At 30.5% G+C, this 23,450-nt stretch overlaps 1 protein-coding gene and 1 pseudogene across 1 annotated transcript; one reads left to right on the forward strand and one right to left on the reverse strand.

Moving 5' to 3' along the window:
• Positions 1–10: 10 nt before the first annotated feature.
• Positions 11–4,253, reverse strand: LOC125827007 (protein NUCLEAR FUSION DEFECTIVE 4-like). Its single transcript, XM_049506364.1, has 3 exons — positions 3,933–4,253; positions 1,037–1,977; positions 11–485 (listed from the first exon to the last, which is right to left on the reverse strand). The coding sequence occupies exons 1-3, from the start codon at positions 4,242–4,244 to the stop codon at positions 11–13; spliced, it is 1,728 nt and encodes a 575-aa protein (XP_049362321.1). The 5' UTR covers positions 4,245–4,253.
• Positions 4,254–16,980: 12,727 nt separating this feature from the next.
• LOC125826319 (pectin acetylesterase 8-like) lies at positions 16,981–20,926 on the forward strand (annotated as a pseudogene).
• The last annotated feature ends 2,524 nt before the right edge of the window (positions 20,927–23,450 follow it).

The following is a 23,450-nucleotide window of genomic DNA, read 5'->3' on the forward strand; positions in this document are numbered from 1 at the left end:
TCCAACAAACTTAGCTTATCCTACGATTTTGCTCGAATCGCTCATAAGCAGGTCGAGTTCTTAAGAACAACAACACACTTGAAACAAGTCCTAATATGGCAAGACAACCCCACCAAATAAAAGTTGAAAAGTAACATTTTCTCCCCATACAAACTACTGAATCATTAACCATCTGTATTGAAAAAGTAGCAAAACCAGCAGCAGCATTATTGTCATAAATAAGAGCAGCAAGGAAACCATAGACAAGTGATCCAATTGGGATATTTGTGATGAGAATGTTGTGGTTCACTCCAACACTATTTGGTCCAAAGAGTTCTGATGTTATTGACACTGCTGCAGCAAAGATGAATCCTGAACTCAAGCCAATTAGAGCTGTTCCTGCTTGAAGTGCTGCCTCATTTCCACTTGCTGCTACTAAGAAGAATGCTATTGGTGTTGGAACTAATGCTATTGCTAGCCATCCTGTTCTTGCAAAATAAAACTTCCTGCCAAAGAAATTCCTTCATTTTCAATTGCAACTCTAATTATAACGAATTCATGATCTAGAGTCAGTTGGTTCAGAATGTGCGTGATTTTATTACATGTATACATTTTTTAATTTGTTTTTTTTCACAAATGTATATATAGACCTTGTCCTAAATCCACCTTTGCGCCTAATGCAACAACTAAAGTCAGTATACAGAGTGTCATGATCCATTTCCTCAATGGGGGAAGTCAGGAATATCGCCTAAGTTTTAATATTTTAAAGTAATTTCTGGCCTATATATACAGTATAATATTGGTAAAACTTTGAAAATACACATCTAGACACATTAATTCATCCTCATTGTGTCTCGCGGACAACTAACACATAAATTTTGGAGGTATCTAGATGCTCATCTTGAAAGTTGGAAGTTCCGTTATCATTTGAAGCCAAGTTAAGTTTAACGGGCAACCTTTCACTCTATCTATGTGACTACACCACTGCATTCCCTCCTTCCCAACCCTTTGATACAAAATATGAAAACAGAGTAAAAGTGAGGTTTTAATTACTTACAATCTGATGAAATCTGGAGCTGCAGAGAGCAAACGACCAAAGAAGGAGAAGGACGAGTACAAGGTAATAAGAGTAGAAGTCATTGAAGTATGTCCAAGTGATTGTGCAATTTGTCCAAGATTGTTACTATACACAAGCCCAATTGTTCCTCCACAAAAGTAAGCAAAATAATATAACCAAAAATCCACTCTTTTAACCAACATTTCCGCCTTATGTTCTTCTCCAAGCATAAACAATTGATCCTCCCCAATCATTTTCCCACAACATGATCCTTCATCACCATCTCCACTACTCCCAATAAACCTCGTTAGGCTTAATGTAAGAGTCGGTCCATCGCCATTTACACCATAAGACGTTACACTAATCTGGCTATTCTCGCGACTAAGAAACTCTCTATGAAATTCAAGATCATCATCATCCACTAGAAGGAAGCCGGAACCTTGAAGAGTAAAACTAGAGAACACCTTACGTTGAAACCAATCGCGTGCATAAATAATCCCAGGAATGCCTAATGGAAGGACTAGTAATAAAATGGCACCACCAAAAATGACACGAGCAGTTGATAAATCATTTGAATGTACAAAGAGAAGATAGAAGCCAGTAATAATAGCAAGGAAATTTAGCAGGACGAAAATGAGTTGTTCGTGTTTGATGGAATCAGAAGGCAGGGGATCGACAGGGGGTTGTCGAAGAATTGGGATAAGTGATACAATTGAAGTTAATAGAGGAATGAAAGCATTAAGAAGAAGGTAAATGTGAGTTGAAGAAGGATTTAATGAAATTGCAGCAAGGTTGTATAAGGCTGCACTAACTCCATTAAAACTTACAGTAAGTGCAAGTGCTAATGGTCTGTTAGAAGGGAAATTTTTTATGCAGAGAACAAAACAAACTGTGTTGAACCATGTGATGCTGCTTCCAGCTAACAAGCATAAGAAAAATACCTGCAATGATTAGTCAATAGTCGTGAATTCAGAATTCAGAGTTCATCTAATATTATAAACATTGTTTTGACATATGTAATATATAATTCCAGTCAAAAACATTAGGTTTGTTTGAACTCACAAATATCGCGCTAATTAGTCCAGGGAGATGAATGATTTACAAGAAGTAAAGAAATAATACAGGATAAAACCAAGAATTAGTATACTTCTTTTTTTTCATTAATTTAAATGATTTATTTAATTTTTCCTTGAGGAAAAATGATTTTGGTTATTAGTATTTTTAAATGCTAACGGTTTGAAATGGACATATAACTGATGTAACATATGGAAAATTCTGGAGTTCATGGAGCCAGAATTTTCATTAAAAAGTTCAAATATAGATTAGTAACCATATCAAGAAGTCGGAATTCAACATTTAATATACGTACATAAATTTTTTTTAACTACAATACTCTTTTTGTTCCACTTTATGTGAGTTACTTTTCTTTTTAATCGGTCTAAAATAAATGATACATTTCTATATTCAATAACAATTTTAACTTTAAAATACTTATTTTACTCTTAATCTAATGATTTTTAACTATATAAATATCTATCACTTATTTTTTATCATAATTTATTTATTTTTAAAAAACTATTTAAATTTTATATTGAGCCAAACTAACTCATATAAAATTAAACGAAAAGAGTATATTTTTTGTCGAGAGGAACTCGTACACACAAGATATAACCCATGTAGTAAAAGGACAAGTGTCTCTTTTCTCCTGTCACTAACAAAACGTTGGGATTTTTTTTTAACGTAGAACAGTAGTTTGGACAACTGTGAATGAAGTGTCTGGTGTATAATATACCAGACTTATTCAGAGACACTACACCACGGCCACTGATATTTATGTGGTCTTAAATATCTGTAATTTATGATTTATAACACATAATTTTTACTTTTTGATAGACAGCTTAAAGTGAATTCAAACGACTAAAAATAAGCTTACTAGTATATAACCTTTGTTTTGTCATGATAAGTAAAGGGATAGAGAATAATTAATGCTTTAACACTAGTAGTAAAAAAAAGGATAAAAGAAAAAAGAGGCAGCCATAAAGATATACTAGCATGTAATTCTATATACTTCTGGTATTTATTTATTTATTTATTTTAAAAAGGGTTTGGCTATTCAATGATTTATATTTCGACCTTTTACGGACTAAAATAAATATCTAATTGATGAAGTTGACACTACATTAACTATTTATTTAAATAAAATAATAAGCCCAACACAACGAATTCATTTGAAAACAATTACTACTAACATTAGTATAGATAATTATATTATGAATTAGAAATAAAACGTGATTAGTTAGACAGCTAATTAAAGCCTAAAAATATCATTATAAAAAACAATCTCACTACTACTGCAAAATGAAAAAGAAAAAAATAATCTTAATTTTACACAAGTACACACTAATACTATATTTAATATATAGGCATCATATATATACGCCCTTTTTTAACTTGGTTAAACAAGTAAATCATGAGTAATATATGACATAACACACGTAGGACTCAAATTGTCATGTACTTCATTCATCTCATTTTATGTAAGGTAGTTTGATTCGGCACACAATTTAAGAAAGAAAGGAAAACTCTTAAAATTTGTGGTCTAAAATGAATGAGAGAAATTTGTGTGACTATAAACCATTTCATTAAGGATAAAATTGACATTTAAAAGTTAAATTGTTACTTAATATAGAAATGTATCATTTTTTTGGGACTTACTAAAAAAGAAAGTAAGTCACATAAATTGGACAGAGGGAGTAGAATGTTATATAGGATGCATGTATTTATTGGTTCAATTTTGTACCAGTTTAAATGTCTACTTGAGCTTACACCCAAAATTAAAGAATATAAATGCCTAATTGAAACCCGTAGCAAAAAAGATGGAAAGAATAATACTAACCACAAAATAAGGCAATGAAACGAAGTCAAGAATGATAAGCCATTGAATTCCATAACCAAACAACCCCATAAAAGCAGCTACAAACATGACGGACCACAACGGCATATACATCAGCGCTAATCCCGATGACCATCCCAACGCTTTTCCGAGATCGGACGCCGTCGCCAGGTAGTTCAACTGAACCTGTGAAATTCCCAAAACAGCCTTCAACTCCGACGAGTAAGCTGAGAAGTCGAAATTCGTTCCGGTGAATGCTTGAATCCAGATAGTCGCTACCAAAATCATCCATTTTCGCGATTCATATTCTGTCATATTAATCACAAATGCCTACCTAGCTCGATAAATCTAAGTTTTTTAGCAAAATAACTTAATTCAAATTTGTGTTCTGTCCGGAGTTTACGTGGCCTAATTTATATGCGCTTGCTAAAACTATTTAAAATAGAGAAATACAATAAGTAGTCCCCTATGGCTTTTTTTGACCGTGATAGAAAATGAAAGACATGCGACCTTGGTTATTTGTGTTTTTTTATTGATATTCATGAGTCATGAAATACAATTCTAGAATTAATCCTGGTTGACGTTATGGTGATGTAATTAGAGAGTAACACCCCTAATTATTTGTAGAGTTGTTTAATCTGGGATTTCGGGTTCGAGTTTTTTGAAATAGAAAATAGTTGTATTAAATGACAGTGTAAAAGCGCGTATAATATAAGGTTAATATAGCATGTATAAAATATAAGTGTTTAAATTGTAAAATGTTGTATATCGTATATATTTTTAGCTAAACTATCACTTCGATGATTAGTGAAATACGAAACGTACGGTCTAAAAAGGCTGTCTACAAAATAAATAAAAATAAGGAATTCAAGTCTAATTAGAATTAGCTAAAGTCAAGTTCAAAGTTAGTTGATTAATTTTACATATTGTTTACACGAGGAGTAGGGTAAGTTTTAGCTGTGTGCCTCCTTGTGTTTAGGGGTGTACATGGTCGGGTTGGTTCGGGTTTTTTAATTATCAAATCAAATTATTTGTGTCGGATTTTTAAATCTATAAATCAAACCAAATTAATAAAACTCGGGTTTTTCAACCTCGGGGTTTTTCGGATTTTTTCGGGTTTTTGAGTTTTTTCAGGTTTTTCCGCTAAAGTATTCATACAAACATATAATTTACTTGTACTTCAAATATTCTTTCAGTCCTACCAAAATACAACTATCTAAGGTGTTTCTTAAGAATACAACACAAACAATGATATGATTAATGACACTAAAATATCCAATAATAATAATAATAATAATAATAAAATCATGTAAAATAATTATTGCAAATTAACAAGTCATAATGAAAATGATCATAATTTAAAACGTATTAAATCATGCTAAAATAAGTTTAATAAGTATTAGTTACATGACTAAATATTAAGTGTCTGTTTGGACGGACACCCTGGTAATTGGATTTGGTGTAATTGGTGTAATTACATTGTTTTGTCCTGTTTGGAAGGACAGGTAATTACTTGGTCAGTAGGTAATTGGTGTAATTGGCAGGGGGTAATTACACTCTACAATTCACAGACAGAGGTTGTGAATTGCTGGTAATTACATGGTGTAATTACCACCTGATTACTTTTTCATTTTTTTTTAATTTCTATTTTTATTTTTTTTGTTTTAATTTTTTTTACTTCTATTATTTTAATTTATTTTTATTTTTATTTTTATTTTTATTATTCCAAAAATTTGTAAAAGTCTATTTTATATTTTATATTATTATATTTCATTTTATTCTTGTTCTCAACCTTACTTTACGTGATTCTATGTAGTTTTCTCGTATTATCTATTTCTTTATGCCATGTTTATTTTTTCATTAGCATAATTTTATTAGTATTCTAATTTTTAAATTAAAATAGAATTTATTGTTAAGTAAGGTTATAGACTTACGTTTTCTTTATTATGAAGAAATAAAATAAATCATATTTATTGCTATGTTGAAATTTGTTATAAGAGTATTATGTTAAATTTTTTGTTTTGAATTTATTACTTATGTTATATTTTCAGTTTCATTTGTTTTAGTAATATTGAATTTACATTGCACGCCATTTTTTAATTAGACTTGATAGATTATATTTTTGTCAAACATTTAATAATTTATGATATTTTATTTATATATTACTATTCTTTTTTATCAAACATGCATTTCACAATGTCCGTAGAAACTTCATACTTTTAGTTGTTACGATCAATTCAATTGAAATATATTAATTTGAAAAAATATAAATCAATTACTTTTTCATAATATTAGTTACAGTAAATATGTTTATTAATTAATATATTTCAAAAAAGAATATATATCTTAAATATTTAATTTAATGTCATTTATACAAAAAATTATTTGTCTAGTATAAATTTAAAATGATTAATTTTTATTTTTAAAATTTATTATAATTTTATGTTTGCAATTGTGCATCCAAACAGAATATGTGTAATTACACTGTGACATCCAAACAGGACATGTGTAATTACACTGTGGCAACCAAACAGGTCAGTGTAAATACTAGACTATGTAATTACTAGGCTGATAATTACTACCCTAGTAATTACACCAATTCCAATTACCTGGTGGCTTTCCAAACAGACCCTAAAGGAAATTAAAATTAGATTATGTACTTTAATTGTCTAAACCAATGTAAAACCAAAGAACAAATATTCAATATTATTGTCATTCTTAGTGTTAAATTGATTTTCTTTTTGCATTAGTATTAATTTGATTTTGATTTAAATTTTATTATAATTACCAACATCTATGAACTATAATTTTTATGGAACCATTCAAAATTCTAAGTTTCAACCTTGAAATAATATATTAAAAGATAAAAACTATGAAAAAGTATAAGAAATATTTAAAAATTATAGCAAAGTAAATAATTTTATGTATAAAATAAAAAATTAAAATTATATATATAATGTCGGGTTGGTTTTTTGTAGTTAAAACCAAAACAACCCAAATATAGTTGGGTTTTTTTTCAACACCAAACCAAGTCAAACTAACCACTAGTCGGGTTTTTTTTTTCCGATTCGACTCGGTTTGCGGTTTGGTTCGATTTTCGGTTCGATTTTGTACACCCCTACTTGTGTTGTTTATGGTGATTGCATCACCGTTGTTGTATTTGAGGTTTGGTTTTATGTCAATGGGTTTGGGTTCTTGTTTTAATTTTTAATTAAATGACATGGTTTTAAATTGGTGACATGTAATGGTTTTTGGAAATTTGGAAATGGGTCCGTTAATGAAAAAAAGTGATATGAATGGACCTTTCTATAACGGTAATGGCATAAATGAGTTAAACTTTTAACGGACGACATAAATGAACCTTTTCTAATAATTTAATGGCATATTTGAGTCTTTCCCCTAGATAAAATGTGTAGCGATCTTTTATTAAAATTAAAAATTATCAATAGGAATAAATATAAATTAGACCAGTGAAGCAATAGCTTTGGACCCCCATTTCCTCTCAAAGATGTATATAAATGTAAATATATTGTTAAAAAATCTCATGTATTGATGAATTTGAAAAGAATTTTTTGGATACAAAATAGAATATTTTTTCACCTCATTTAATATAAAGATCATTGTAATATGAGAAATGAATTTAGTTAATTTTAGTATCCTTTCTTATGTGACTATTTATGTTGTTGCTCATTTATATTCTAACGATTATCACGAATCAATATTATTATTCTTATATTTACTTTTTTAATTCCCCTTTCATTATTGTATTTCTAAAGTCTCTCAAAGTTCAAACCTTCTACATTATGCAAAATCTATTGTTGTATTTATAAAAAGATCAAATTTTTTTTTGTCTTCTTCAAATTTCAAGCAGTAAAACTAATCAAACTATTTTAATATCATTATATCAACTTATCAAATTCAGCGCAACACTATTTTGATATTATTTTAGAGAAAAAGGACAAATATACCTACAGACTATCGTAAATGGTATGCAGATATCCTCAATCATACTTTTGGGACATTGGTGCCCCCGTCGCCCAAAAACTAGACCATATGTACACTTTATACTAACAGATATACACATGTCATAATCTTATCCACTGACCCTACATTTATTAAATATCGGATCGGCGGATAAGATTGTGTCACGTGTCCCTATTTAGTCTTCTGTTAGAGTGAAGGGTATATATATGCTCTAGTTTTTGGACGGCAGAGGCACCGATGTCCCAAAAGTATGACAGAGGTATCTACACAGCATTTACAATAGTTCGGGGGGTATATTTGTCCCTTTTTTCCATTATTTTATAAACTTTTCAATTTTTTGAGTCAGATTTTATTATTCTAACTTGATAATATCTATTTTTCATTGAAAATTTACATTATTTGTATTCTTACTTCATAATATCCGTGTATATCCTACCTCTCTAGACCTCATTTGTAGAATTACATTGAACATGTTATAATTATTCAATTTATATATGTCAACTAAGAAAATAAGACCTCTTTATGAAGTTTAACTTTAGGCCGCCAAACTTATTAAAACGATCAAGTGATGAAGTTCAAACTATTTAAAACTCGCATGTTCTAAAGCAATTACTTTGAAGTAGAGCCGTCAATATGGGCTAGGCCCGTTGGGCCGGCCTGGCCTAACCCGTGATTTAATAGGGTTGGACTATGATTTTTGGATCCCATTTAAGAAAGGGAAAATTGTATATAATAGCAAACTATTAATTCAAATTAAATGCTATAAATATAGTTTGATTTAATTGTACCTCATAACAAATTGTTGTTATTTCACCTCTCTCCTGGTGAATCTCGCTCGCCACTCTCGTTCTCTCCCTCACCTCTCTCGTTTTTTATACAAACGCAAGTGTATAAAGTGTGTTTGTGTTTGTATAAAGAGAGAGAAAATTGTATATATACATATATTTTCGTTCCCCTCTCTCCCCTCTTCCAGATCTCGCTCGCCACTCTCTCAGATCTCGCTCTCTCACTTTATATAAAAATGCAAATGTATAAAATGCGTGAAAATTGTATATATACATATATTTTCGTTCCCCTCTCTCTCCTCTCCCAGATCTCGCTCGCTCACTCGCCTCTCTCACTTTATACAATTGATCTTTTTGTATATGTATACCAAAGCAAATTATACAACTGCTTTCTTTTATATATGTATAGCGAAATATACATATTTATGTTTGCTATGGAGCGCAATTATGCAAACTTTGTTATAGCATACAAATATGAATTTTGTGTTTGCTATATGTGAAAGTTGCTTTAAGAAAAAGGCTTTTTTGCCCGGCCTGAATAAGCATGCCTATCTGTGGGGCTTGAGAAATATGGATAGAGCCGGCCCGTGGGCCAAATAAAATAGAGTATTAAAAATAACAAGAGTCTAAACTCCAAATCAGTTTAAAGTTTGAAATATTACAATTTAAATACAAATTATGTTTATAAAATATGTATTACATAAAATAAAAATTCCCTAAAATTTCTAGGAATCACTACATAGGCCGTCGCCTATGGAATATTGTCATAATTTTTGTGTTTTATAATGATCATTGGAAAATAATTAGGCTAATATTTTTATTTAGCTATTTATGCTTTTACTTGAAATCAAACTTAATAAATATTAGGGATAAGGGTCTGAAAATTATCCCAACTTTGGTCGGATTTGTTGTTGCAATACTAAACTTTCATGAGGACCTATTACCTCCCTAGACTATTTAATACCATATTTTTTACCCCCTGAACTATTTAATACCGTATTTTTTACCCCCTGATTTATTTAATAGTGTATTTTTAATGTATATATGTGTCCACGTGGACACATTACTATTTATAAATTTTGCATTATTTTTTATGTCCACGTGGGCAAATATATATGTTTAAAATACGGTATTAAATATTCTAGGGAGCTAAACGGTCCTCATGAAAGTTTGGTATCTTAACAGCAAATCCGACCAAAGTTGGGGTATTTTTCAGACCCTTATCCCTAAATATTATAAAGATAATTTTATTTGTGGATTTGATCAATAAGTAGTAACACTAACATCATATAATATTATCTTGTCGATATTTATGATAATATTTTTAATTATAATTTAATTTAAAAAAATTATAAAAATATACTTTAACGAAAAGAGGGCTGACCCGGCAAGCCCGTAGCCCACGTACTTGTGGGCTGGGCCGACCATTTTTTGGGTCACACAAAAAATGGGCTAGCTCGGCCTGATCCGTCAAATTTCAAAGTCTGTATGGATTATCCCGGATGGGGTGGGCCGGCCCATATTGACAGCTCTACTTTGAAGATTGTTTACATATTATGTTAAAACAAAGAGTAACTTTCACATATAGCAAACAAAAAAATCATATTTGTATGCTATAACAAAGTTTGCATAATTGCGCTCCATAGCAAACATATATATGTATAATTCGCTATACATATACAATTGAAAGCTATGTCTATTTCGCTATACATATATACAAAAAGAAGCAATTGTATAATTCGTTGGCTCCTCTTCAGATTTGTATAATTTCGCTGGCAAGCCATTTGTATAAATTGTTGTTAGTCTCTCGTTTGTATAAATCGTTGACAAAAATATTTGTATATCAAAAATCGCTCTCTCTTTCACTTTATACAAACACAAATTATACATTATACAAACATAAAACTGGGCAGGGGTATATTTTTATTGTATAATTATAAGTGTATAGGACGAATATATATGTATTTGCATGTGTATATACAATTTTCTCGCGCTTTATACAAACAGAAACGCAATTTATCAATTATGTTGTATAAAATGAGAAAGAGAAAGACAAAAGAGAATTGGGCAGGGGAATATTTTTATTTGTATAAAGCTTTAATTTATGTATATAATCTTTTATATAAGTGTATATTGGGAATATGTATATAAATGAAAAATAGAATTCGATGTAGTTTATATAGTGTTATTGTGAGTTGTATAAGTATATGAAATTGTTGACTATTTTTTCAAATTTGTATATTTATATAGAGCAAGTTCGTCCTTGTATTTTGTATATAATAGGTATATGTATATGTCTATTATTTTAGGTTTGTCAATTGTATATTTGTATAAAGCTTTAATTTGTATACAAGTATATATTAGGAATATGTATACCAATATTGATTCACAACGACATGGGTGTTAGAGTGTATATCTAATCCGATTTTGATAAAAAAGATCGCGACTTTTTCCTTCAGAAATGAACCGGCAAGCTATATTTCCAGAAATCTCCGCGAGAATCATAGCGGCAGCTCCGCAATACCGAAGGGCTTGAAATCAGAGAAGAAGCAATTTAGCTAGTAGAGACTTGTACTGAGATCGGGTGAAGGAGAAAAACCTATTAATAGCAAACTGACCGAGAGATTTGCTCCTCAATGGAAATAAATGAAACTTTAGCTATTTTTTTATTTTAAATTAATAGTTTGCCATTATGTACAATTTCCCTAAAACAAAACCGACAGCTCATTCCCTTTTTCTAATTTTTAAAAAAAAAATATTTTGTGCCTATTTTATTTTAAGATATTTCTCGTCATTTTTTGTATTTGTCTTTTCGTTCCTTCTATTTTCATGGACAGTGACATTATAGTGAATATACATGGAAAGAAATTCAAAACACCCAAAATTTGAAAATTTGGCATTTAAAGTTTTAAACTAAATTTGTGAAATTTCTATTATCCCATATTATTTTCGTCCAAAACGCAAAATATAACTTTAATAATAAAAATCTAATTTGTAAAGATATGAGTTTGTTCATTTTATTGGAAAAAAAAATGTTGTGTATTACATCTCCCTCGTAATTGTATTCACCTTTTGAATTTTAATTTACAACCTTGGGTTCAGGAAAAAAAAAATAAACAAAAAGAATTAAGTTTGTGAATGTTCTATTATTCCGTATTATAGGAAGAGGTCTATTTTCGTCCAAAAGAGCAAAATATAACTTAAGCAATAAAGATCAAATTCGTAAAAAAAAAAAAAAAAGTTAGGTATTATATTCCCCTCCTAAATATACTCACTTTTTGGATATTAATTTACGACGTTTGGATCCAGGAAAAAAAACCAAGTTTGTGAATGTTCTAGTACTCCATATTACAAGGAGCCAACGAGGTCTATTTTCGTCCAAAAAAAGTAAAACATAATTTTAGCAAGAAATATCCAATTTGTAAAGATATGAGTTTGTCCATATTTATTAAAAATAAAATAAAAATTAGTTTAGGTTTGGTATTATATTCCCTCCTAAATATATTCACCTTTTGCATTTTAATTTACAACATAAGGATCCAGGAAAAAAAAACCAAGTTTGTGAATGTCCTAGTTACGTTTCATTAAGGAACTTAAAGAAAAATCAGAAGGTTTGTGTCTATTATTTAAAAAATTAAGAAATTTGACTCTTCATTAATAGCATAAGTTTCTTACTATTAATTTCTTTTTCAAGATTCTTATTTATCTATTTTTATATTTATCTTAGTGAATTTTTAATTTAATTTTATAACAATATTTTCAATTGAAAATTTTGTTTTAACTTAAATAAATTTATAGTAAAAACTACATAAATGGGCCATAAAACTCAAAATAATAAGGGTAAATTACATAAATCACATAGTTTTAATATGAAATTACAATCTATCCCTAATAAGTTTCTAATTACATTAATCCCTTAAAAATTAAATATTGTCTCGGATACATTAATATGTAGCTTGGATACATTAAAAACTAGCTCGGATACATAATATGTTAGCTCGGATACATTAATATGTAGCTCGGATACATTAAAAACTAACTCGGATACATAATATGTAGCTCGGATACATTAATATGCAGCTCGGATACATTAAAGAAATAAGGGATTTTAGAGATTTTTAAAAGTAATAGGGGATAATGGAAATAAGTGAAACAAAAGATGTGTATTTCTGTAATTTGTCCAAATAATTACATGTTCATAACTCCAATCCAAAGTAATTCAAGAAACACCTATTCTCTCAAAAAAAATTTTACAGCCCATACCCTCCATTCATGAAGGCTGATAATTTTCGTATAACTGATAATATCATATACTGTATTGGGATCATTAAGACTGATAATTTCGATTAAACTGATACTAAATCAATACATGCCAAGTAGGTAAAAAAAAATTCATTCTTTTTCAAACGAACTAAAAAGAAAAGTAGGTCAAACAAATTAAAAGGATCAGTATTATTTTTGCATATATGCTTATGATAATCTTTTGTTGATCCAAGGGTCTATTAAAGATAATAACTTTTCTACACCACAAAAAAGGAGTAAGGTCTTCTGTCTTCAAAAAGGCTCAGTGTTATTATACAATTTCCTATTTTTGGAATAGAATAAACTTTGTGTCCTAACCAAATGTCGTAAGATAATAAGGGAATAGGCATACATATATCTTATCCTTCTCATACCCCATTTATGGAATAGAATAAAGAGCAACTTTCACATATAACAAAAATAAAAATCATATTTGTATGTTATAGCTATAGTTTGTATAATTGACTTTATTGCTATGGAGTATCAGATTGTATAACTCACTAGCAGGAGCTTCAGATTTGTATAATTTCGCTGGCAGACCATTTGTATAAATTGTTGGCAGCCTCTCATTTGTATAAATCGTTGGCAACCTCTCAATTCAATTTTATATGTTTGTATATCTGTATAAAATTTGAATTTGTATACAATTGAATCGAAATAAAACATTTGTATATCAAATCTCTCTCTCTCGCTTTATACAACACAAATTATACATTGCAATTTGTATAATCTGTGTTTGTATAAAGTGAGAAAGAGAGAAAGGCAAAAGAGAACTAGGCAGGGAAAAATCTGTATTTGTATAATTATAAGTGTATAGGACGAAAATATATGTATTCGTATTTGTATATACAATTTTCTCTCGCTTTATACAAACACAAATACATTTTATACATTTGTGTTTGTATAAAAGCGAGAGAGGCGAGGGAGAGACTGGCGAGAGTGGCGAGTGAGAAACCTAGGGAGAGAGGCGAATGACAACTATTTGCTACAGGTTACAATTAAATCAAACTATGGTTATAACATTTAATTTGAATTAATAATTTGGTATTTTATACAATTTTCCTTAGAATAAAATGTGTATCCTAACCAAATATCGTAAAATAATAAGGGAATAGGAATACATATATCTTATCCTTCTCCTACCCCATTTATAAAATTTCGTTATCTTTCTTGTGTCATATTTTGTGTGTAATAAAATTACTCCATGTTATATATTGAATTGGACAAATGTGCCCCTCATAATTACGAAGCTCTTCCTCCTCTTGGAAACGTCCAAAGAATTTATGTAAGCAAATGACATTTTTCAAACTTTAGGAAGCTTCACATTTTAAAGTTTTTCAACAGCACAACCACTCCAAGTCTTTTAATTTCCTTTTTCTTTTACTTGAGAAAACTTTGAAAGCTTTAAATATTTAAAATTCTCATGCAATATTTTGAGAACCCGTGATATACTCATTACTCACCATAATTTATCATGTTTGTACTAAAAAAAATATTGACAAGAAAGAAAAAAAATTGTGAAGTTATTTGGATCGAATTTAATTTCGCCAAATATAATATAGGGGAACTTACATAATCCCATCAGTTTAGTAGCTATTTACTCAGATATATTTTAATTTGTAATATTACTTATCTTATAAGATTTTGTTGCCTCCAGATAAGTATACATGTATCCGGATACATAATTGGTTAATTTTAGGTGTAATTTGTTCTAGATATATTGTATCCAAGTGGATTCACATGCATCTGGGATACATATTAGCAATTCTTGCTCGCCTCCCTCGTCTTTCTCCGATCTCATGCGCCACTCTTCCATGTATCTGATATCCCAGATACATGCGAATCACTTCAGATACATACATATACATGTATCTAGTGTGTATCTAGTGCGATTCACTGATATGTGGGATACATACAAATAAGAAACAAAATGCACGGAGGTAATTTTTTCCTTAGACGCTACATTATCTGTTGATATTCATTACATAAATTTCTCCTTTAAGTTTTGGTCTTTCCTTATTTTTAGGGATGACAATGGAGTGGGCGAGACTGATTTTGCTCTATGCAAAGCGAATGCGGGTTCAAGGTTATGTGCGATGGAGAAGGACGGGTTGAATTAATTAATTCAAAAACTAATACGGAACGGGGAAGGTTGTGGCCTGTGGGTCTATGGAGATTTAAACAAAACAAAAGCTAAAAAAAATATGACTAATTATATAATGGTATAATCTTCCAAATATTATATTCATCAAAGTACAATATAATATAATAAAATTTGATATGATACGTTATGAAATATAACAACCATCTCAACAGAGTATTAAAATACATCTTTATGTATTATAATAGGGAAAATTACGCGGTTAAACAAACTTATACTACTTAATTACTAATCATAGCTATAGTTTGCTATAATTACTACTCGCAACTAATATTATACATTAATTATGTGGGCTGACTTTGAGTTTGTATAATTAGCCACATTTGTATATGTATAATTCGCCAGAATATACAAATACATATGTATAATTTACAATTATCCAACCGATATACATATATAATTCACCTCTCTCCCACTCTCTACCCTCTCTCGCTCGCCTCTCTCCTCCCTCTCCCAATCTCGCTCGCCTCTCTCCTCCCTCTCCCAATCTTGCTCGTCTCTGTCCTCTCTCTCCCAATCTCGCTTGCCATAAATACAAATACATATGTATAATATACAATTATCTAACCAATATACATATACATTTCACCTCTCTCCCACTCTCTCCCAATCTTGCTCGCCTCTCTCCCAATCTCGCTCGCCTCCCTCTCCCAATCTCGCTCGCCTCTTTCCTCCCTCTCCCAATCTCACTTGCCATATATACAAATACATATGTATAGTATACAATTATCTAACCGATATACACATACAATTCAACTCTCTCCACTATTTACCCTCTCTCGCTCGCCTCTCTCCTCTCTGTCTCCCAGCCTCGCTCGCCTCTCTCCTCTCTCTCTCCCAGCCTCGCTCGCCTCTCTCCTCCCTATAACATGTAGCTACGAATTGTAATTATCAAACTATAGCTATGGAGAGTAATTAGGCTATTTTTGAGTGGCTATATGTGAAGGTTCCTCATTATAATATATGGTCTTAAATATTTATGTGATGTCATTTTTCCAATATTTTTGGACTGCAATAATATACACAAATAGCAGCCCATCAAGCCCATTTATAAAAGAAAAAAAGGCACATTCATTGTAAACTATCCAAAATGCACATCTAGGTTCATATTTTGAGAAAATTACAGTAATGCTTTTTGGGCATTTAATTTTACAAAATATGTATATATTGTATAGGTAGAATATACATTTTATAGTAATATACATATATTCAGGTGATCCATAAAGTTAACAAAGTAAGAAACTCATAGATTGGGATCATGGTCCAACCATTGTTGAAAATGTAATTAATCTAAAGAAAAAGGAATATATCACATAACTGCAGAAACTTAAAAGACACATTACAAATATTTATTGTTTTCTTAAATTTACCCATAGCATATTTTTTTAAAATGAGATTTTCTACTCTTTTACCATATATATAATTTATTTTTACTTTTTTGTAAAAGACTAGAAAACAATTTCAATTAAAAGAGAAATTGGCATTTATAAATCAAAATTAGTGAAAGATTGGCATATAATAGACTAATTTTGCCTTATTGGTACATTCAACCTAATATGTCTTCAAATTTCAGCTTAAGCAAATCAACCAAACTCCAGAGGCATTGTAACCATGGCTGTGAAATCTGGAACTTAAAAATGTGAATGTAACATTGAATAAATTGTGTGAGGTTGAGAAGGACATGAAATTTTTTCAATATGCGTAATTGTGATTTATCTTGATTGGATTTTATCATAAACACCTTAAGGAGCTTGAATATAAATTTTGAAGTTGTTTTTTAGGCGGATTTGAGTTGATTTTCATATTAGAAAGGTTGAAAATGACGTTGTCCGTGTATATTCGTGTATATGTCACCTTGTATCTCCTAATATATCATGTATATCGGTTAATTAAATATCCATGAAACTGTGTCAGATATACAATGATATACATACATGATATACATTGTTGAGGTGATAATGTCTTGTTCAGTTTTAGATATGAAATTTAACTCTAAACTAGTCGAAATCACCTCCAACATCCCTTCAATTTTGTGTATAGTTTTGTCTAGGTGTTTCCAGTGAATCTCAACCACATCAACTAAAAAGACTATTAAAAAGTTCATGGTCAAAATTTAGTTTTACGATTTCAAGATTGAGATTTTGATAGCAACATTTTTTCATATATTGATAAATTGAGAGAATTTCGTGCTAGTAGTGAAAAAATATCAACGATTTCATAGGTTCACATGTCATGTCATAATCTTTTGTAATATATGGTGGATCCTTATTTCAGTGTGACGTCTATATACCGAGCCAAAGAGATGGATTACGTGGTTTTGGGACTATGTCATAAATGGATTTTTCACTCAAATTTATTTTTAAAAAATTAAAATGGGAATAGAGAAAAACATCAATACAAAAGCAAATTCTTCCATAATAACCAAAAATTTGAAGTACAATTTTGGTATATTATACACATCTTTAATTTAATAACACAAGTTCTTTATGATTTTACTACATTGTTTCTTAAGGTCAAGGTAGTTATAATTAATCTATGGTATCGACATTATGCCTATATATTTCCTCTAAACTTTCATGTTATCGATAAGAATTTCATTCCCGACTTATAAGGGTAATACATTTTCCATTATAAAATTAAACATAGACTTTTTACATATACGCGACTTCACAATAATTTTTTTTTTGTGGAGAAGTTGATGTAATTCACAATATATCATTTCACAGAAAAATCGTTGAAATATGTATTGTTTTCTCTTAAAGTAAAAGTAAATATAGCACATGTCATGTAGCAGTAATTCTGTAATTCACACATGTAATATTCTTTAAAATGTACATTTAGTTATGTTCACATGTCATGTCAATGTAATTTATGGATATGTCAATAAAAAAAAACCAATTATTAATCTAAACTAGGTGCAATTTTAGAATGTCAATTATGAAGAGAGGCTCATGAAAAAAATAATTCCATTTTTGTAGAATATAGTAGATATATAGGTTATGGACTTATAGTTGTGCATTATGTAACACCTTTAATGGATTTTTTTCTTTTTATAAGACATGTTATTACTACTAATTAAAAACACACGAGAATTAGCTACGAACTTCATCGTTGGTCCATCACTATTTTACTCGTAGCTAACAAAAAAATCTGTCGCTAATTCGTTGCTAAATAAGAATTTTTCTGTTTGGCTATACAATTTGTCCGTCATTAATTAAATCTGATTTTTTTAAAGTAGTGATCTGCTCTTTAAGAGAGGGATAGACTAGGTGATAGACCCATGTAACCTGTAGGAGTAGATAAAAAGAAGTCATTATTATTTTAGTTTAATATAAACATTATAAGGATATTTGCTTATAAAAAGAGAGATGAACTACTCAATATAGTCTCATACCACTTCTTAAGTCTAATCATAAGCATTTTCTATAAAGTACTCTCCTTTCATTCTCAACACTTTAAAGAAGAACAAGTTCTTGCTCATAACATGTACTAAAACTTCAAAACCTAACTGTTTTTTTTTTTTTTGTTATTTATAATAACATACTAGTTATTGTTTCTCTTCTTCTCGTTTTAAATTTACACTTGTTTTTGTTTGTTGTAGGACGAAAATATTTCTGTTGGTTTTGCTAGCAGTAGTTTGTACAAGTCATGTTCTTGGCGCTGAAGATGATTTGTACGTTAATATAACAATTCTTGAAAGCGCAACTGCCCAAGGCGGGGGTACGTTAATACATAAATATACTCTTAATTAATTCCTTAAAAGAAAATCAGATACTCATTTGTTTTGTGTACAGTATGCCTTAATGAAAGTCCACCAGCATATCATCTTCACAGAGGACATGGTACCGGACTTCGCAGCTGGATTATCCATTTGGATGTTAGTTACTTACTGCTTAATTAAATTTGTTTACTTCCTTTTAATGAATTTTCAAACATCAAATTAACTCCAGAGAAATATATAATTCATATTTATAGGGAGGTGGTTGGTGCAACAGTATCTCAGATTGCCTGAATCGTTCAGCCACGTTCTTAGGTTCCACCAAAATGATGTATCAACAAGGCTTTTTCGCCGGGATTCTTCATAATACTTCTAAACACAATCCAGGTAATACACACTATTTTATTTATATGAACATATCTTGCTATGTTCTTTTTTTTGTGTGTGCATATCTATATATATTTAAATTTTTAACTCCTTAATTCTAACATCAAGCAAACATTGGTAGAGTTTCACAATTGGAACAGGGTGAGGGTGAAGTATTGTGATGGTTCATCCTTCATTGGTGATGTTGAACAAGTTCATCCTGTAAGAAATATACTAATACTATATGTATATGTGTGTGTGTGTTATTTTTTAATTTTGTAATATTTTTCTGATTAAATTTGCCAAATAATGTACATTAGGAGAACAAGTTATATTTTAGAGGGGCTAGAATATTTACGGCTATTATGGAAGATTTACGGAGCAAAGGAATGAAAAATGCTGAAAATGTAAGAATATTATCTTATTCAATGAATTCACTCTCTACGTTATTTTTATTATTTTTTCAAAAAGCTAATCTAGATTATCAAAACATTTTCAGGCAATTCTAACAGGAATATCCGCAGGAGGGTTGGCAACAATTTTGAACTGCAACAAGTTCAAATGCTAGAGTTAAGTGTGTTGCAGATGCTGGTTTCTTCATCAATGGGTCAGTTCTTTGTTATGTGATCTTAAGAAAACGATACTCTACATTTTCTATTAGCGATTTATAAACGTTTCAACATTTATGCAGGAAAACAATTTATGGTACTTCAGATATTCAAGAGATGTATCGGAAAATTGTTAACCTACATGTGAGTCACATCTTCTTCTTTTCTTTTAGAAATATGGTTAAGAAGTAGATGCAAGTCAATTTTTTCCTCTTTCATTCTTAGGGATCGGCTAAGAATTTACCATCAGCTTGCACATCTGCAATGGAACCAAGTTTGGTAATTATATATTTTAAGCTTTCAAAATAAAAAACAATTTCTTTAATTATATGTAGTAGTAACTTTAATTTTATATGGTGCAGTGTTTTTTCCCTCAGAATGTAGTTCCGTATGTGCAAACTCCACTTTTCATAATCAACTCAGTTTATGATTACTGGCAGGTTAACAAGACAAATGCTAATTTCCCTCAATTTTAAGAATTTGATTTGTTTCTTCTTTAGCTTTTATATATAATTCTAATTATTTAACACTCTTAACTCTAGATTAATAACACTGTGGTTCCTGCATACCTTGATCCTCAACACGTCTGGAAGGATTGTGTCAAGAGCATAAATAACTGCACATATAGTCAGCGTATAATTATTCAAGGTTAACATTTCTCTAATGATTAACTAATGTATAATTAATGATTTCTTCTCCTTTAATTCTTTTTATTATGTTTTATTTTAATTTAGCTTTTGGAGTGAAGTTCTTGAAGACATTCAAGGGACTACCCTCTTGTTCTACAAGGGGTTATTTCCTCACGTCTTGCTATTCTCATGGTGGAATTCTTTCATCGAAATACTGGTACAGTGCTACCTCTCCGAGGTTACTTAATAAGGTAATGTTTGTTTATTTTTCGATTTTATCATATGCATGTCATAAATAGTTTTGTTGAGTTCATAACAATTTTTAATTTCTCTGTGTAGACAATTGCGGAAGCTATTGCGGATTGGTACTTTGAGAGAACAAGATTTCAATATATAGACCCTTACCCTTGTGCTAAATATTGCAAGTCATTAAATGCTGAATAGAATTGCAGATATTGTACCTGTTGCATATTTGGTGGTACGTAGTTGTTAAGGAGTAGCTAACTTGTAGTTAAAGAAAGTTTTTATTATGTGTTACATCAGATTTTAGTATCTAAGTTTCTAATTGTTCAGAGTAATTACCTGAGTTAACTTCAATTAGTCCATTATTCGAGTAAGTTAGAGATTATGGAACACAATGAACTGACTTCTTTAATTATTCGTGTAAGTTAGAGTCCATTATTACATTTTTTATTTAAATGAAAACTTATGACTAGAATTTCTTTCTTTCTTAAAAAACTATGTTTATGATATGAATTTGTCTCATCTCTTATGTATATGTTACGAGTAATATTATTTGTTTGCTTGACATATTATGAGCAATAATTCAAATATTTCGTCTGAAATCTTAAAATATTGGATATAATATTATGTTTATGTACGACAACAAAATGGAGTACCATGTTATATGGAACATACAAGCAGTAGTGAATTCTATTTTTCCAGATTACAAATTTTCAAGCAATTGGCCTTCTACCTGCTGGGAGATTGAAAGATTAAAACCAAAGGTGAATATTCAGCTTGTAACTTGGAACAAACCAGATGTTGGAAAATTTAAAATCAATATTGATGGAAGCTATAGAGATGATGGAATGGCTGGCATAGGTGGAATAATTAGAGATAGTCATGGTGACTTTATCATGGCATTTTCTTGGAAGATTAATTGTACTAGTAGTAACCAAGCAGAAGCAATTGCTGCAAAATTTGGTGCTCAACTGTGCAAAGATAATGGCTTGGACAACTATGACATGGAGATGGACTCTTTGTGGCAAACATGCTTATCAATGTTGGGTTTTAGCAAGGTGTGAATGAGAAATAAGAAGAGAAAATGAAAAAAGTGAGGGAACCAATTTGGAGGGAAAATGAAAAGTCATTTCAAATGAAAAGTCTTTGAAGATGAAAAGTCATTTCTCCCATATTGGTAGAAGAAAGAAAATTGTTGTCCTTATATTAGGAAACACTTCCTTTAGTTCTTAAAGGGTTAAGAAGAAGGTGTCCCTCGTGCCGTCGTCGCTCGGCTTCAGCTTCGGCAAATGATTGATTGATAATATTTTTGAACAAAATTTATTTAGTCAGCTGCAAGTGGCTATAAATAGAGAGTACCTTTTTCCATTTTTCAATTCCTCTCTGCATACATTTTCTTACAAAAATAAAATTATCGATCGACTGAGGAATTAATCTGTAACCTCGGGTACTTGAGGGGATTAAATTTCTTAAGGAAACACAGTGGGTTCTGTGGACTCGAATTTTTATTTTCTGTTCGTTTCATCTTTTTTATGTTTTTGTTTTTTCCTAACCTGAATGTAGGAGTTACCTCAGTTGTGGAAGGACTTCAAAAACTACTTGAAACATAAACGCAAGGAGATGAATGTTGAAGATCTCATGGTAAGGTTGAGAATCGAAGAGGATAACAAGGCCGCAGAAAAGAGGTCAAGTGATAATTCAGTAATATCTGGAGTAAATATTATTGAAGAAGACCCCTCAAAATCAAAGAAAAGAAAGAAAACATCTGGTCCAAAGAGCAATCTTCCTAAGAAGAAATTCAATGAAAACTGCTTCAATTGTGGCAAATGTGGCTATAGGGCTACTGAATGTCGGGGTCCTAAGAAGGACAAAAAAAAAGATCAAGCAAATTTGGCTGAATCCAAAGAAGAGATGGACGATCTTTGTGCAATGCTTTCAGAATGCAACTTGGTTGGAAATCCAAGAGAATGGAGGATAGATTTTGGTGCCTCATGCCATGTTTGTGCCAACAAAGAATTATTTGCATCATATACTTTAGCACCAGCAGACGAGAAGTTATTTATGGCGAACTCCGCTGCTGCAAGGTTGAAGGAACTGGCAAGGTCCACTTAAAGATGACCTCGGGCAAGGTGGTGACTTTGAACATGGTCTTGTATGTTCCGAAATTGCGAAAGAACTTAGTTTCTATACCAGTTCTTACCAAGAATGGATTCAAATGTGTATTTATTTCTGATAAAGTTGTAGTAAGTAAGAATGAGATGTATGTAGGAAAAGGTTACCTCACTGAGGGCCTCTTCAAACTCAATGTAATTGCAGTTGATATGAATAAAGATATTTTGCTTCTTCGTACTTGTTTGAGTCTAAATGTTTATGGCATGAACGTTTGGGACACATCAATAACAAAACCTTGCGAAAACTGATTAACTTAAATGTTTTGCCTAAATTTGAGTGCAATAAATTTAAATGTCAAGTTTGCGTTGAATCAAACTACGCTAAGCATCCTTATAAATCTGTTGAAAGGAATTCATACCCCTTAGAGTTGATTCACACTGACATTTGTGACATGAAGTCAACACCATCACGTGGTGGAAAAAAGTATTTCATAACTTTTATTGACGATTACACTAGATACTGTTATGTCTATTTGCTAAATGGTAAGGATGAAGTAATAGATGCATTTAAGCAATATAAAACTGAAGTTGAAAATCAGTTGGATAAAAAGATC

The sequence above is a fragment of the Solanum verrucosum genome, unplaced genomic scaffold (assembly GCF_900185275.1).
Source record: "Solanum verrucosum unplaced genomic scaffold, falcon-dt-bn FXZP01000060.1, whole genome shotgun sequence".
Classification (NCBI taxonomy): Eukaryota; Viridiplantae; Streptophyta; class Magnoliopsida; order Solanales; family Solanaceae; genus Solanum; species Solanum verrucosum.